This window comes from Alternaria ethzedia (assembly GCF_023757985.1).
Source record: "Alternaria ethzedia strain BMP 0044 chromosome Unknown scaffold_37, whole genome shotgun sequence".
NCBI lineage: Eukaryota > Fungi > Ascomycota > Dothideomycetes > Pleosporales > Pleosporaceae > Alternaria > Alternaria ethzedia.
The window spans coordinates 222,758-236,838 of record NW_026056230.1 but is presented as its reverse complement, the minus strand read 5'-3'; the positions used below and the strand labels follow the sequence as shown (position 1 = coordinate 236,838).

The 14,081-nt window shown below is 52.8% G+C and overlaps 4 protein-coding genes across 4 annotated transcripts; 3 read left to right on the top strand and 1 right to left on the bottom strand.

The window, feature by feature from the left end:
• Nucleotides 1-662: 662 nt before the first annotated feature.
• On the top strand, nt 663-2,454 carry J4E87_009659 (uncharacterized protein; the record flags this gene model as incomplete). Its single annotated transcript, XM_049381233.1, has 4 exons — nt 663-1,942; nt 1,993-2,029; nt 2,150-2,211; nt 2,274-2,454. 4 exons carry the CDS (start codon nt 663-665, stop codon nt 2,452-2,454), a joined length of 1,560 nt encoding a protein of 519 aa, XP_049229083.1.
• Nucleotides 2,455-3,393: 939 nt separating this feature from the next.
• J4E87_009658 (uncharacterized protein) lies at nt 3,394-4,681 on the top strand (the record flags this gene model as incomplete). Its single annotated transcript, XM_049381232.1, has 3 exons — nt 3,394-3,763; nt 3,898-4,426; nt 4,558-4,681. The coding sequence occupies 3 exons, from the start codon at nt 3,394-3,396 to the stop codon at nt 4,679-4,681; spliced, it is 1,023 nt and encodes a 340-aa protein (XP_049229082.1).
• Nucleotides 4,682-7,490: 2,809 nt separating this feature from the next.
• Nucleotides 7,491-8,364, bottom strand: J4E87_009657 (uncharacterized protein; the record flags this gene model as incomplete). Its single annotated transcript, XM_049381231.1, has 3 exons — nt 7,491-7,607; nt 7,662-7,975; nt 8,037-8,364. 3 exons carry the CDS (start codon nt 8,362-8,364, stop codon nt 7,491-7,493), a joined length of 759 nt encoding a protein of 252 aa, XP_049229081.1.
• A 3,360-nt stretch (nt 8,365-11,724) lies between these two features.
• J4E87_009656 (uncharacterized protein) lies at nt 11,725-13,325 on the top strand (the record flags this gene model as incomplete). Its single annotated transcript, XM_049381230.1, has 3 exons — nt 11,725-11,967; nt 12,019-12,636; nt 12,687-13,325. 3 exons carry the CDS (start codon nt 11,725-11,727, stop codon nt 13,323-13,325), a joined length of 1,500 nt encoding a protein of 499 aa, XP_049229080.1.
• Between the last annotated feature and the right edge of the window lie 756 nt (nt 13,326-14,081).

The following is a 14,081-nucleotide window of genomic DNA, read 5'->3' as shown; positions in this document are numbered from 1 at the left end:
TCCGGTTTTGTCTGCAGTATGCCTGACCCCTGGGATGAAAATTCGCGCTGGCCCTCCCGAAAATTGTCGGCGACACAAGCGAGCCTCTTCGAACTTATCGTATGCGGCCTGCATGTCATCACCTCCGCATCACCGACTTGAACTGGTCTGGTTCACGAGTACTACGCCAAGCATGTCTGTAAGCAATGACTACTAATAAGAAGCATTCTCAAGACTTTAGCATTCTTACTCATCAATCGCATGCGGGTCGCACCGTTTCCATCTTTTCTCCGGCATTTGCCCTGCCCATGCTCGGATTTCGGACTTAGTGATTATTGGTTCTAGGCGCGTGGTACCATCCCAGGATGTGTGGCAGCTCTTCAACGTTCATCATGATGACGCAGTGGTGTATCTCTTCCTAACGTTTTTGCGGAGCTTGCGGCATTTTGATTCGTGGATCCAGGTAGACCACGTGCTGGCACGATGATGTACAGGGGTTGCCTGCAGTACACGTTATGGCAGATCAGTATAGCCCATGATTAAGTATCAGTCACCTTGAGGTCATGACATAACGCACATGGGCTGGCGCGTCCACTCCACAATGCGACAGTCGCGCGCATTTGTAGGGGGATGCATCCCGAGCCTCATGCTAGATCAAACTTCCCCAACTCCACACCCCGACCATGGCGCCCGCTGAACCCAACGCAAAGCCTTTCGAGCTCTTGACAGCCGAAGAGCCGAATTTCCCAGAAGAGCGAGAAGGATGGAAAGGATACATCGAGTGGGAGCGATACCCAGAAAAGAAGAAGCAGGCGGCGGAAATCCTGGCGAAATACGACTTCCCTGTACCTCCCGAATTCCAGCTGAAACCGCTGCCCGATACCAACCCGGTGCTTGAGGGTGTACGATGGAAACACTATCACTACGCGATGGGCAAGACGCTGAAGGATATGCCGGCCGACTCTTGGGAACACGTCAAGAAAGAGAAGAGCGAGGACATGGTCCATGTACTGCAATTCCCTTACAACGGAGAGCCAGAGCGCAAGCGCCTTGTCGAAACCGAGATAACCAACAACAAAGACCACTTTGTGAGAAACCACGGTGGTATACCTGAGATCGACCCGGAGAAATACTTTTTTGAAGTCGAAGGTCTCGTCGACAAGCCGAAGAAGATCACGTTGAAGGAACTACAGGACGAGAGCATCTTCCCACGCATGGAGACCTGCGTTACTCTTCAGTGTAGTGGTACGCGCCGTATCGAGCAGATCCACGACTATCCGGGAGACGGAGACGAACTCATCAACGCGCCGTGGGGAGAAGGCGCCATTGGCACGGCCCGTTACGTGGGCGTCAGTCTCAAGAAGGTGCTCAAGTACTGCGGACTGAAGCCGGAAGGAAAGCACGTCGAGTTCTTTGGCGCCGACACCTACTTCAAGAAGGGTCACGTATACAACTACGCTGTATCAGTACCGACTCGCAAGGTAAAGATCAACGAGGTCATGCTGGCGTGGGAGATGAACGGAGAGCCACTACCAGCCATCCATGGCTTCCCACTCCGTACTGTCGTAATGGGCTACATCGGCGCCAGAAGCTGCAAATGGCTCACTCGCATCAACGTCATCGACCAGCCGTCTCTGGCTCCCGTTCAAATGAAGGAGTATCTCTACTATACCCCGCAGAACGGCAAGCAAAACGTCACATACAGCAACGGTTTCAGTATCCAGACGATGCCTGTTGCGAGTGCTATCATGACGCCTGTCGACAAAGACGTCATTGTACACGACGGCAAGATTCGTATGACTGGGTGGGCATATAGTGGAAGTGGCTGGCCGGAACGAGTCGAAGTCAGCAACGATGGTGGCGGTGTTTGGTATGAGGTGCCATACGAGAACTTGAGCAAGAAATACTACCATGCCTGGCGCACGTGGTGGGTCGATGTTCCAGTCGATGCTGAGGGATGGCTGTAAGTCTACTGTCGTCGGTAATGCTGCGACAAATGCTAACGTTGCTCAGTGAGTTCTGCGTCCGTTGCTGGGATGACGCTTTGAATGTAAGCAAACTTCGACTCCCGTTGCGAAGGTCTCGCACATCTTACGTCGTGATTGTCTCGATGTGGCGTGGCAAAGGCTCGCTGTGACTACCGGACAACATTTGCTGACCTTATACGCAGACGCAACCTACCTTCGTGCGAAGTGCATGGAACTGGGATCTTCACGTGACATCCTCATGCCAGTAAGTATCTAACGTCTGAGTGATCTCGCATTCTCGATAGCAGAAGGCTAACATTACTGTAGCCGCGTCAAGCTTTACAGCGTCAATCGCACCAAACCCGCCACGATGAAGCGTCTCAAGCAACTCGAAGACCACGGTGCTTCGATCCATCCCATTACCAGGCCTTTGCCATTTGATCTCGAGACCGAGGAGGAATATCTTGAGGAGATGAAGAAGCGTGGAGGTCGCGACCCGGAGGAGTAAATTGCTGGAAGAGAGTTGCTTGGCCAAAGTGGTTACGCGAGTCGGGTTCGAGCAAGCCTCGGAATGCAGAATGAGACTTTACTGGATAGTAGGATCGTTTTAATAGCCGGTACATATGATAATGCAACGAGTAATACCTCTTCCCCGAAGAGCGGCCGTGATTAGTGAAGTACCCGGCAGGTAGAGGTGGACGCAGGCGGCAGCATTTCGCCACGTCGTATCGCCAGTCTACTTGAGCTTTCCCGGTCTCGGAGTGCGTGCAGCAAAATGTGTATGAGGCACAGTAGTTCCGGAGATCAAGTCTAGTCGGTGATGAATTGCGGCGCAGTTGAGACATTGCCCCACCGCGGGCGGCACGTGGCCGGAACGCGATCACGAAGCGGCTCTCTCATTGTGTCACAGTCAACGACAACGCACATTGTTGCTGTCGAGATTATCTTGATGTGACATCGCAGTTCTGTTCAGGCGGATCACCAGAGATCTGAAGCTCTCAAGACCGTGACAACAAACCACGCCCAGTCTGCCTCGCCACGCACGTGCAGCGCAGGGCATTCGGCCCCTGCATTGCATCGCAGGACATCTGCATGAACTATCGGATCGCGCGAAGAAGAGGCAGGAGCGGGCAGATGGATCAGTTCTCAGTGGACTATGTGGAGTACATACGAGGATAGTCTCTGCGCACGTCAGCCGGGCGACATCCGCAAGCGCCTGGGGGCCAGGCATCTTGCTTCTCAAGTTGTCGTTATTGGATATGTTTTGAGGGTATATGGGCTTTCGATTCTTCCGCCGGTAGTAGCCTGGATTGAGGGTGCGCGATGGAGCAAGTCGAGCTTGGTATTCTGGGCCGCTATAAGTATGCGATAGCGTTGCGATAAGTCCTGAACTATCTCCATCGATCTCATCTTCCAGGAATTACTACCCCTCTTTCTGTCTTTCAAGATGCGGTTCTTCATCCGTGCTGTTTCTCTTGCCGTAGCTGCGACATCGTTTCTTGCTCATGCGGCACCTCTTCAAACTCGCTCAACCGAGGATTCGATCGCGGGCCGATACATCGTACAGCTGAAGCCGGACGTGGACGTCGCAACATTTACCGCTCACCGCGAGAAGGTCCGCAGTATAGTAGCTCGCCATCTCGGACGACGAGACGACGTCGACCTGAATGCAGGGATCGATAAGGAGTACAACTTCGGAGACTTCAAGGGCTATGCCGGGGCATTTGATCCAGCGGTTGTTGCCGAATTGGAGACATTGGATGATGTGTTCCTCGTCGAAAAGGACTTCCTAATGTATCCTACGGCTCTCGTAACGCGTACGTATATTACACCCTGGAGCCTACGTCGACGTTAGGTCACCCACTTTGCGTGTTTTTGACCTGATGCAGTTTGCAGCCCTGTTCGGGGTTTTCCTTGTATGAAGGGAGAGCATGCCGCTGACAACTACCAGAAACCAATGCACCGTGGGGTCTTGCAAGCGTATCCTCCAGGACCAGAGGAGCCACCAGTTATATATACGATTCGACAGCTGGCAGCGGCACCTACTCGTATGTATTAGATAGTGGTATTCGAACGACCCATGTCGAGTTCGAAGGCCGCGCTTCCTGGGGATACAACGCAGCCAACACCAACAATGCCGACGTCACTGGCCATGGCACCCACGTAGCTGGTGTGATTGGTTCGAAGACCTACGGCGTTGCCAAGAACACGACTCTCATTGCGGTCAAGGTAATAGGCGATGATAACGTCGCAGCTGGCTCCAGCGTGCTGGCCGGCTTGAACTGGGTGACAAACGATATCGTTACGAAGAGCCGACTGGGTTCAGCCGTGGTGAACTTATCGCTCGGTGGGCCAGCCTCCTCATCCATGGATAACGCTGTTAACGCACTGGCGAACCGAGGTATATTGCCTGTCGTCGCTGCAGGAAACGAAAATCAGCCGGCCGCAAATGTCTCACCGGCTCGTGCTGCCAATGCTCTGTGCGTAGGAAGCGTTCAATCGAATGATGCTCGATCGTCGACATCGAATTACGGGTCGGCCGTAGACATCTGGGCTCCAGGTGGTGATATCACGTCTACCTGGCACACATCAGATACAGCTACAATGACAGCGAGTGGTACCTCGGCGTCTGCACCATTTGTGGCTGGCATAGTGTCTTATCTGCGCGGTCTCGAAGGGCAATCAATCGGTCCGGCCGCGAGGGCAAGAGTCTTGTCATTGGCTACTGTAAGTGACTCTGCACCAACTGCATGGGAGACGTTGACTGACTTCGTAACCCGTAATTTAGCCAAATCGCCTCACAGATGTAGCAGGCGCACCAAACCTATTGGCTTACAATGGAAGAGCTTGAAGGCGATAGTCGCAATCGGCTCGTATTTCGACATTATATAGCGATACAGCCTATGTTTAGCTAGATTCATCTTTGACGTTACATCAGTAATGAAAGGTGATGTTCAATAGTGCCTAAGACGTGATGCGACGGTCGGCGCGATGTGTATCCTGGTCCACAGGTGTTGCGACACGCGTTCCTAACGGAACTCTGGAGGAGGTTGAGGTGTCTCAAAAATAAGGAGTTGATCGCCAAGATGCATGGAAGCAAAACGAGTATCTGCTCGGAGTGGTTGAAGTCGTAGTTGCGTCCGGGAATGAAAAGTGTCGACGGCTGTCACTGTTCTCAGGGAAGGAGAGCTTGCCATCCAGAATAGGCTAAGACTGGCTTAGTCATTCGGTGAGCGGGGCCCATCAGGGGTTTGCGATCTCGATGACGTAGAACGCCCTCCTGTTCACCCCAACCTCACCACCGATACCACTAGCATATCTCTCCAAACTGCCGTTAATGCGCTCCGGAGTCCGAATTACAACTCTGGATATGGTGAAGCGCTGACAGTTCCGTGCGTAGCATGTGCTTCACTTGATCATCATTAACAGTTCTTCCAATGGCATCTTCCAACGCAGTTGCATCATTAACAGCAGGCACCTTGGTCTCTACGAAGCTGAGGTACCTGCTTACCAGTCGCAATGCGACCTTAGCAGTCTATCAGAAATCTTCATTGCGATGGAAGCATCTGCAAAGTCTCAAGATGCATGGGCGAGTAAGAAACAACCGTCTCAAGATGACAATGGTGTACAGGAACCTACGAATATGATTTCACTTTCAGGAAGCAGCAGTCACGCCTCCTGCGTAGTGCCCTTACTCATATAGATCCTTTCGACAATAACTGCCCCAGAGCTTCAAAGCAACTGCGACCCCACCGCCTACTCGGGAACTGTGGCACGCGATGTCTACACATTCGAGACCACATTTACGGCGATCGGCCCGCCGTCAACCCTATCGTTACCTCTGGCCTACGGCCTATCGCAATGGACATCGTCTTGCTTCCGAGTTGCGGATTAAGAGGGCTGGTCAAATCCTTGCTCTCACCTCAGATCACGACAAGCGACCACGCCGAGACCGCAGCTCCACGATACGTCTGCGCGCGCAAGAAACATCAAAGTGGAAGAAAGGGACGAACATGCGTTTACCGAGTCAGCGGCGAGCGTACAGGCAAGGGTGGACGTAAAGTCAGGCTATATACGAATGTGGAAGGCGTCGATCTCGACGACGACGAGCGGCAGAGTTTCGCTGGCATTCAACGCACCATGCGCTACACCAAGGGTCGTAGCCCGAGACAGAAGACGCATCGATCTCCGCCGATAGCAGATGCCGCGAGGAAAAGGCGTCCGAAAGCTAAGAAGCTGGCTGTCAAGGCTCACGATGAAGACTTTGGTAGTCGTTCTGAAGGCAAACGAATTGCGCCGTCACGAGCCAGACTCTTGAGTGCAAGCTCGGACGAAGTGAGGGACGTGCCCAGGCATCTCAGATTTGGGGATAATGGGAAGCATATATTCTGCAAGTCGCATAATGGCTCACGCAGCAGGACGCGTGATGTCAATCCCCGTGACGGCTCACAAATCCACATACGAAAAGAAGCAGGCCGCTTTGGTGAGCCGACTTCGCCAGCCGAAGAACGCGTGCGAAGCCGTCGAGACCATCATTGCTTAGGCGCGCTGCCGATCCCAGAGCATCGATCAAACAGACCATCTCTGGAATCAGCACCGGTACTTTCTTCAAGAAGATCTCGAACAGCCACAGCGAACAATACCATCAAGCTTGTCATCAAACCCGAAGAAGATACATCCAAATTGGAAGCTCATGTGTCACCCGACGGAGAGCAGAACGCATTCGGGATATCAGAAGCGCCTGGAAGCCCTTTCAGGCAACCCGGGCTGACGCCACAGGAGTCCTCCGACTTAGTCTTCGGGACAAGCTCTCGAGTCGAAACGCAGAGACGGCTGCGAGCGGGTCGGGCAGACGATCATATTGCGCCAGACGTGCATGAGTCCGCATCCCAGCTCGCACGCGATCCTTCGCTAGGCAAAAAACAGCAAAACCCCGACGCAAACAGCCTGTCTCGAAATCCACCTGCATTAGATCTCGGACACACTGTATTCAACCATGATGAACATGAGATTCTTACAAGATCGCGAGCACCGGCTCTCATCAGTCCTTCAAGAACAGCGTTGTCAACACACGGCGCCACACGGGCAACAATGCCACGGTTTCTTCCAGAACAACCCCTACAACAAGTCACTTCAGGTATACCTGGACTAGTTCATGCTCAGGCCGGTGTACCATCTGATCGGTACCTTTCAAGTGTCACCCCGGGTACCCCACCATATACGCCCGGAAAGGCGACATGATACGGAAATGATACAGCAGCGCGGTATGGCATATGACGGTCAGCCCGGCCATCAATGTGAGTGTCTGAAACAGGAACTCTGAATGGAAAACAACAATTGGGGTATTATTAAACGCCGTTTACCGAAGGCAAAATAGTAGCCAATCCAATTAATCCACGTCCTCGATCAAGTCATCATATCCGCTGTTCATTACGGGTATTGCGTCATTTCCTCCATCCAACTGATCACTTCCGCTATGTTGGCTGATGTCGTCGTCCAAATCCTGATATTCCTACTTAGCATCAGTTTCGGTGTCGACAACGTTCACGTCTCCTGTGCGACCGGGGTTACGATGATCTTCGCCCCCATGACGGCCGGGGAGTCCGCGTCCTCGATGTCGGGATAGATGTTATTTACCAGAAATTGTCCGACCTGCCATGACTACGACTTTGTTAGCTATCAACACTCTCATCTGACTGGAGACATGCGACGTACCAGAAGCCCACCCTCCACATAATGCCTCCACCTCTCTGAAGACCCCAGATATACCAAGATCTCCCATGGCAGCTCCTCGCTATCGAACTCCCAAAACGTCATGTACTGGTACACTGACGCCTTGTCTACTTGTTTGTACTTCTCGTCCTGGATGAGCGAAGCGTGCTCGAGCTTGAAGATGCGCGTGCGAAGTAGTCCAGGACTCTCGAGCATACCGGGCGTAAACTCTTCTCCGAACCACTTTACGAATTCGTCGTGAACCTCCGGGGCGGGCTGCCAAAGAACCACGACCCACATTTGGACATCGCGGGGATCTGATGCAGGGTGTTAGCTTCCATGGTGCACCCTTGTATCATGATCTTGAGGATGACATACCTCCGCGCCACTCTTCCCCAAACCAGTTCTTATGCTCTGTGTAGAACCGTGTGTCTACCTTCGCCTCACTCGGAAGTTTGTCCAGCGCAGGGCATATCCGCGCATCCAGGTCTTGCGCGCTTGGTTGTTTCGGTAGATCATAAATGGTCATGAACCTGCCATCAATCCCAGGTACTTCCTGGAAAGGACTGTCTTCCACTTGCTCTGCATGTCTGGCGGTGGACCTGATCTTCACCAGGGCGTCGGGTATATGCGTGGTTTCGTACCAGTGATAGGCATCGTTTGCATCCTCGCCTAACTCCGCCCAGGCACAAGCAATTCTTGACATGATTCCTTTTGGCGAGAGTTGGTAATTCGGTCCCGCGGACGTGGTCAAGATGAATGAATGCAGGAAGGTAGGTGAAACTTGACAGAGCAAGAGAACAAGGTAACACAGCGGTCAGCATAAGGAGTACGCGCAAACAGAGCACACCTGGACTGTGCCACGAAAGTTTTGCCCTGCATCCCTGAACCATGTGCTCTTCAGCAAGGGTTACTTCGTCGGGGCAAGTAAAGCTGTAAGAGTTTCCCCAATCAGTATGGTGTCGTGGCGGCCCGTATCCGCCTGACTGCGGCCATGAGGGTGCGTCCGCAGTACCGCCGGGGAAGTTCGCATTGCCGAAAGCTAATTTCGCGACTACTGCCAATAGTCACGATCAGTGTAGTTCGAGAGCTGATCTCAATCAATGCGAGGCAGACTGCGAATTTTAAATGACGATGCGCTGGTATAAGTCGGAGGCAGAGATAGGTCGAGTCATGCGAATCACCGATGCGCCGGGAGTCGGACATGGGTGATACGCAGGAAGACCGAACGGGTGATCACACGTCCGGAAGGAGAAGCGCGCAGACAGGAATCAGGTAAGTTAGCCAGCTGATTAGCATGTATTGGCTCGCTAAAAGTAGATAATGCTTTCGATTTGAGCTGTGCAGGATCGCTTAGACAGCATGAACGCCACGTAGTAAACAAGACATGGCAAGACTGCGCCGTAACCCGAAACTTCCTCGTGCGCGTTTCCCACGTGGCGCCCCAGAATGTGCGACATATGACGCAAGTGTTCGCAGCTCTTACAGCGGAATCGTCTTCCGCTTCAATAGGCCTCTCCCGAGCGTGTCACCCCATCTCTTCCTTCACAACAAGATACCGTCCCCAATGTCGATATGCATCTTCTTCTCATGCACATCTCTCTTGTCCTTCCGCGGAAAGCCGCGAATTGCTCGTTCACAACCCAGGGCGCGGCATTGAAACCTACGGTCGTCCAGATGGAATCCTCGGTAGTGGCGTCGGAGGTCCGGCATGCGTGAGTACTTCTTGTTACAGCCGGTATGTGTGCAGATGTAGACTTTCTTAGTCTCGACGCGGAAAGGAATGTCGCCAGCGTTTCCGGTAGGCGTCGTGCTGTTACGCGTTTCCGTGTGGCTTGCATAATTCCACTTTCCTATCATTTGGTTAGATCCGGAAGACAGGGCTCCTCGATCCAAATCCGCGACTTCTAGCACGACCGGCGCCACGTTTCCACCCGCTTCGATGTTCTGGAGATTGCAAACATCTGGAATCTGTGCGGTCCCATAAGGGGTGTGTTCGTCTGACCCCAAGATGTTGAAGGACGAACGTAGAGGTTCACGTCCATAGTTGACGTCTGTGACGGCCCCACCAAGCCGTAAGACAGAGTCTTCGAAGAGGTCCTCGCCGTGAGCAACAGTATGATGCCACGGGATGTACGACCTGTATGACCTAGATGGGGGCACGACCGAGACTGAGCTTAGATGCCAAATTGGGAAAAACACGCTAGGCGCAATACAGGTTCGCAACGGCAACAGAGGAAAGACACAAGAAACAGTTCCATAGCCCATCGATTGGTGGTACTTCACGTGCTCTGCTGTGCCAATTAGCAAATACCTTACAGTCCTGATAATGATACATAGTATAGCCATAGAGGCAGGAAACATATAAAAGACGAAGGAAAGACAAAAGGATTATTTCGTTGCAGTAGAGGTTCAACGTCTTTGATGCGACGTGCCCCCACCCATGTGTGTCAGTATGTTACAACAAAAAAATAGCAGCTCGGAGATACATACGACCTTTGAGCTTGATCGCTTGTTCTCAGGCAATCGTCGAGTGACCCGACGTTACCGGCGGTTCGTCCTGGTATCACTTCATCGTTCGCAGTCCGGCTCCATGGTTCGAGAAATTCCAAAAGCCAGTTAGCGTCCCGTTGTTCAGGTTGCATGTCGGAGTAACCCTCTGGTCCGGGTACATCAGCAGTGTGTAAGTTGGGCTTTGAGGCATCTCGATCGAACAAGAACTCGTTAATGTATGGATGCGATGGCATTCTGGGATGATAATGTGTTACCGTATTAAGGAGAAGAGTATAGTGAAAGAACGAAACGCAAAGTGCGAAGAAGTAAACAGGAAGTGGATATATACTACCTGGGGCGGTGATGCATCAGCTGTGTTGCCCTTCCATGCACACGCCCCTCCGGCTGAGGGGCGCCACGCCACGTAGGCTCACCAAGCCATCTACTTCCGCAGCCTCATTCTACGCCGGCTTTGCACATGTATGAGCCTCTTGGGGATAGCAATCGACCGCAACAAGCAGTTCTTTTGCGCTGGACCGCTCGCATGACGCAGTCGACTCAGTCGCAGTGGCCCCAGCGGTGGCTAGAATTCGTGTCGCAGTCTTGAAAAATCAACGTAGAATTGTGCATTTTCTGGTCAGCTACATACCAGCTACTTACTTGTTAAGATTTGTGTGCATGTATGAGACACGACTTGTAGCCAGCAGGTACTGTCTGGGATGTTGCAATCACGGAGTGGGGCGGCGCAGCTTGCCCCCGCCAAAGGCAGCAGCGCCTGGCGCCATCTCCCCGTCTTCATCCCATCCACTCCAGGCCGACCACACATCAACGTCGGCCGGCTCGTGGCCTCACCCCACCCCCCCAATGCTAATACGAATTCGTATGTCACTACATACTAAATCACGTATCTAGGGGTTATTTCCAGGGCTTCCCAGCAAGCTTGCTCACCAGGTAAAGCTCGTGGACCTGTGCCGTACACTTCTCTCCGCGGCGACGCTGGAGCCACGAATCGCCACAGGTACATCAAGGGGCGCGTCTCTCAGGGCCCTACCAGCATGTGTACGCGCTTGCTTCTAACGCGCGTCTCGAGCTAGCGCGCATTATTATCCGATGCGCAACCTCCAACACCGGTAGGCAATACCTTCTATATTCGTTCTGTTCTATCAATTTGTTTTTCGGCCGAACTTGGCAGTTCAATGAATCTTCCGAAAATCTCGTAGTAAGCGTCACGCATGCCTGCCAATCAGTTCACCACGGTACCTGCCCAGAAGAAGTGATGGCTTTCACGATTACCCTATCGAACTGACCCTTTGCCTTCGACTCACGCCGGACCCATTGTGTCGGTAACGAGGATACTAGCGAACTACATTTCCTTTGTTCCACAATGTTGGAATTGGTGGAGAAGCGGGAAAGACGAAGGGCGCTCCTTGAACTAACAATGGCGACAAGTGGGTGAGGCGCGCAATTCACGCATTTTCACGGTAGTTCACCAGTATCCGGAGTCCTATAAGATCAAAGTCCACAGTATGGAATTCCGTACTCCATCTGTTGTCCATCGGATCGAATCACAACAATGTTGCGCAACACTCTTTCGACAGCGACCGCCCTAGCGGCCTGGGTGGTTACCGCCCAGGCTTCTTTAAACATGTCTGATTCATCTTTCAAGCTTTTCAAGTCTTCGTTGAGTCAGCTTGCGGAGGTCTACTTGCCAGGCTCAGAAGAATTCGCCAATGCCACTGTACGATGGGGCGCCGGGCAGACTCCGCACTACGATATGATTGTAAAGGTTGCGACGGAAGAAGATGTTCAGGAGACTGTGAGCAAACCTCTACTATGGTAAACCTTGCGTTAGCTAACCTTAAGCCAGATCCTCTATGCCAATGCCAACGATAAGCCCTTCCACGCCATCTCGGGCGCTCATGCGACGACAACATACCTCAACAACATCACAAACGCCGTCGGAATCTTCATGCGGGGTATGAACAATATCTTCATCGTCGACGATGGCGACACTGCTTTGATTGAGGGCGGTATCCTCAACGGCGACGTCATTGACTTCCTAGGGCTCCATGACAAGCAAACAATGACCACGGCTTGTGCCTGCGTCGGCTACGTCTCCCCTATACTCGGAGGAGGCCATGGCTGGAATCAAGGACGTTACGGCCTAGCATCCGATCAGCTCGTTTCCGCGCGTATGGTCCTAGCCAACGGTACCGCCATCACTGTCAATGAGAGCAGCCCAGACCTGTTCTGGGCGATACGTGGCGCTGGCCACAACTTTGGTCTAGTGACCCAGGCTGAGATTAAGATCTATGACAAGAAGCCAGTTGTGGATGGATGGGCTGTCAGCGGCTACTTCTTCACGCACGACAAGATGGAAGACGTTGTAGCAGTCGCGAATACCTGGATGACAGCTGCCAACAGGTCGGTGAGCTTGGAACATTACGTCGTCTTCTCTTTCGATCCCGAGGTGGACCCAGTGAACGTAAGTCTACGCCCCTTGCTCCAAAACTACCCTGTTACTAACATCACCAGCCCATCGTTATCATCTGGGTTATTTACCAAGGTGCCGACACCGTTCCAGCCCAATACACCGACCCCTTCGTCGCACTATCCCCCATCAACACCGAGTCGGGCATAACCGACCTTGCCGGCGTGAGCACATTCACCGGCGCCGACAGCGACGGCCCCTCCTGTACCAAGGGCTACACCCGCTCCCTCGTCCCCGTCTCAGCAGATACATACGACGCACCTTCCCTACGCGAAGTCATTGAAATCATGGCCACCTTCCCAGCCGAGTTCCGCAACTCCGCTGTCCTCCTCGAGAGCTACTCCACCAACCGCGTCGGCGAGATCCCTAGCGACAGCACCGCATACCCCGATCGCGATGGTCAGCTCCTCTTCTCACCCTTCATGACCTACGACAAGAACGCTAGTCTTGATGCACTCGCGTGGGACTATGCGGGTAAGATCCGTGATACGATGATTAACGGGACGAACAAGCCGTATGAGTCTTACATCAACTATGCGAGGGGTGATGAGACAACGGAGCAGCTATACGGATATGAGCCGTGGAGGTTGGAGAAGCTGCGGAAGCTGAAGAAGGAGTATGATCCTTTTGGCAAGTTCAACTTCTTTGCTCCCATTTTGGGTGAGGATGGGCAGCCATTGTAGGTTTGAGCCGTGTGGCTAGGAGGATATCTGGCTACGTACGCTGCTTTCGCTCGCTGTATACAAAAGGAGAGTAGTTATATGCGAGACTGCTGCAATAATAAATTCATTCGCTACGCGCCTTGCGTTCATGTCTCGCTTCGAAGTGCTTTGTGATGCGTATGCGAGTAGCCGCGCGTAGTCGACCTGCGATCTGCGCTTATTCACATGCTTACTGAGAGCTCAACGCGCCTCGCCCACACACGACGGCCTTTCCAGTCCAATCGCTTGAATACTGCCAGATGACTCTGCAGCTTGTCCTTGCGCGATCGACTTATACAGCGCATGCTGGTGTATCGAGATGCCCACAACGTCTAACCTAGACGCCCATCGTGGCTGATACATCAACGACGTAGAACACTCAGAGACATTGCGGACAGATATATAGACCCTCAGTCCTATGCTTAGCAGTCTACCCATGATCTGATCTCATGGAAAAAAGCCGCAACGATGTTCAGCCGCCTATTTGAGTTTACAGCATCTGCTGAAGACGAACTAATCCCACTCGTTGACCCTTCTTTCACATTCAAGACGTATGCGAAAGAGATGAACCCATTCGACGTTCTAACAGGAGCGGTTGCCAATGGTGAAAACGCACTCTTCGACGAGGCCATTTCTCCATCCAGCATGTGGTCGGTGTCAAGTCGTCCAAGCAGCAGCCCGGCCACAGCACCAGAGACGAAGCTGCTAAGCGCCAACGTTACAGCTCGTCGCCCGCTC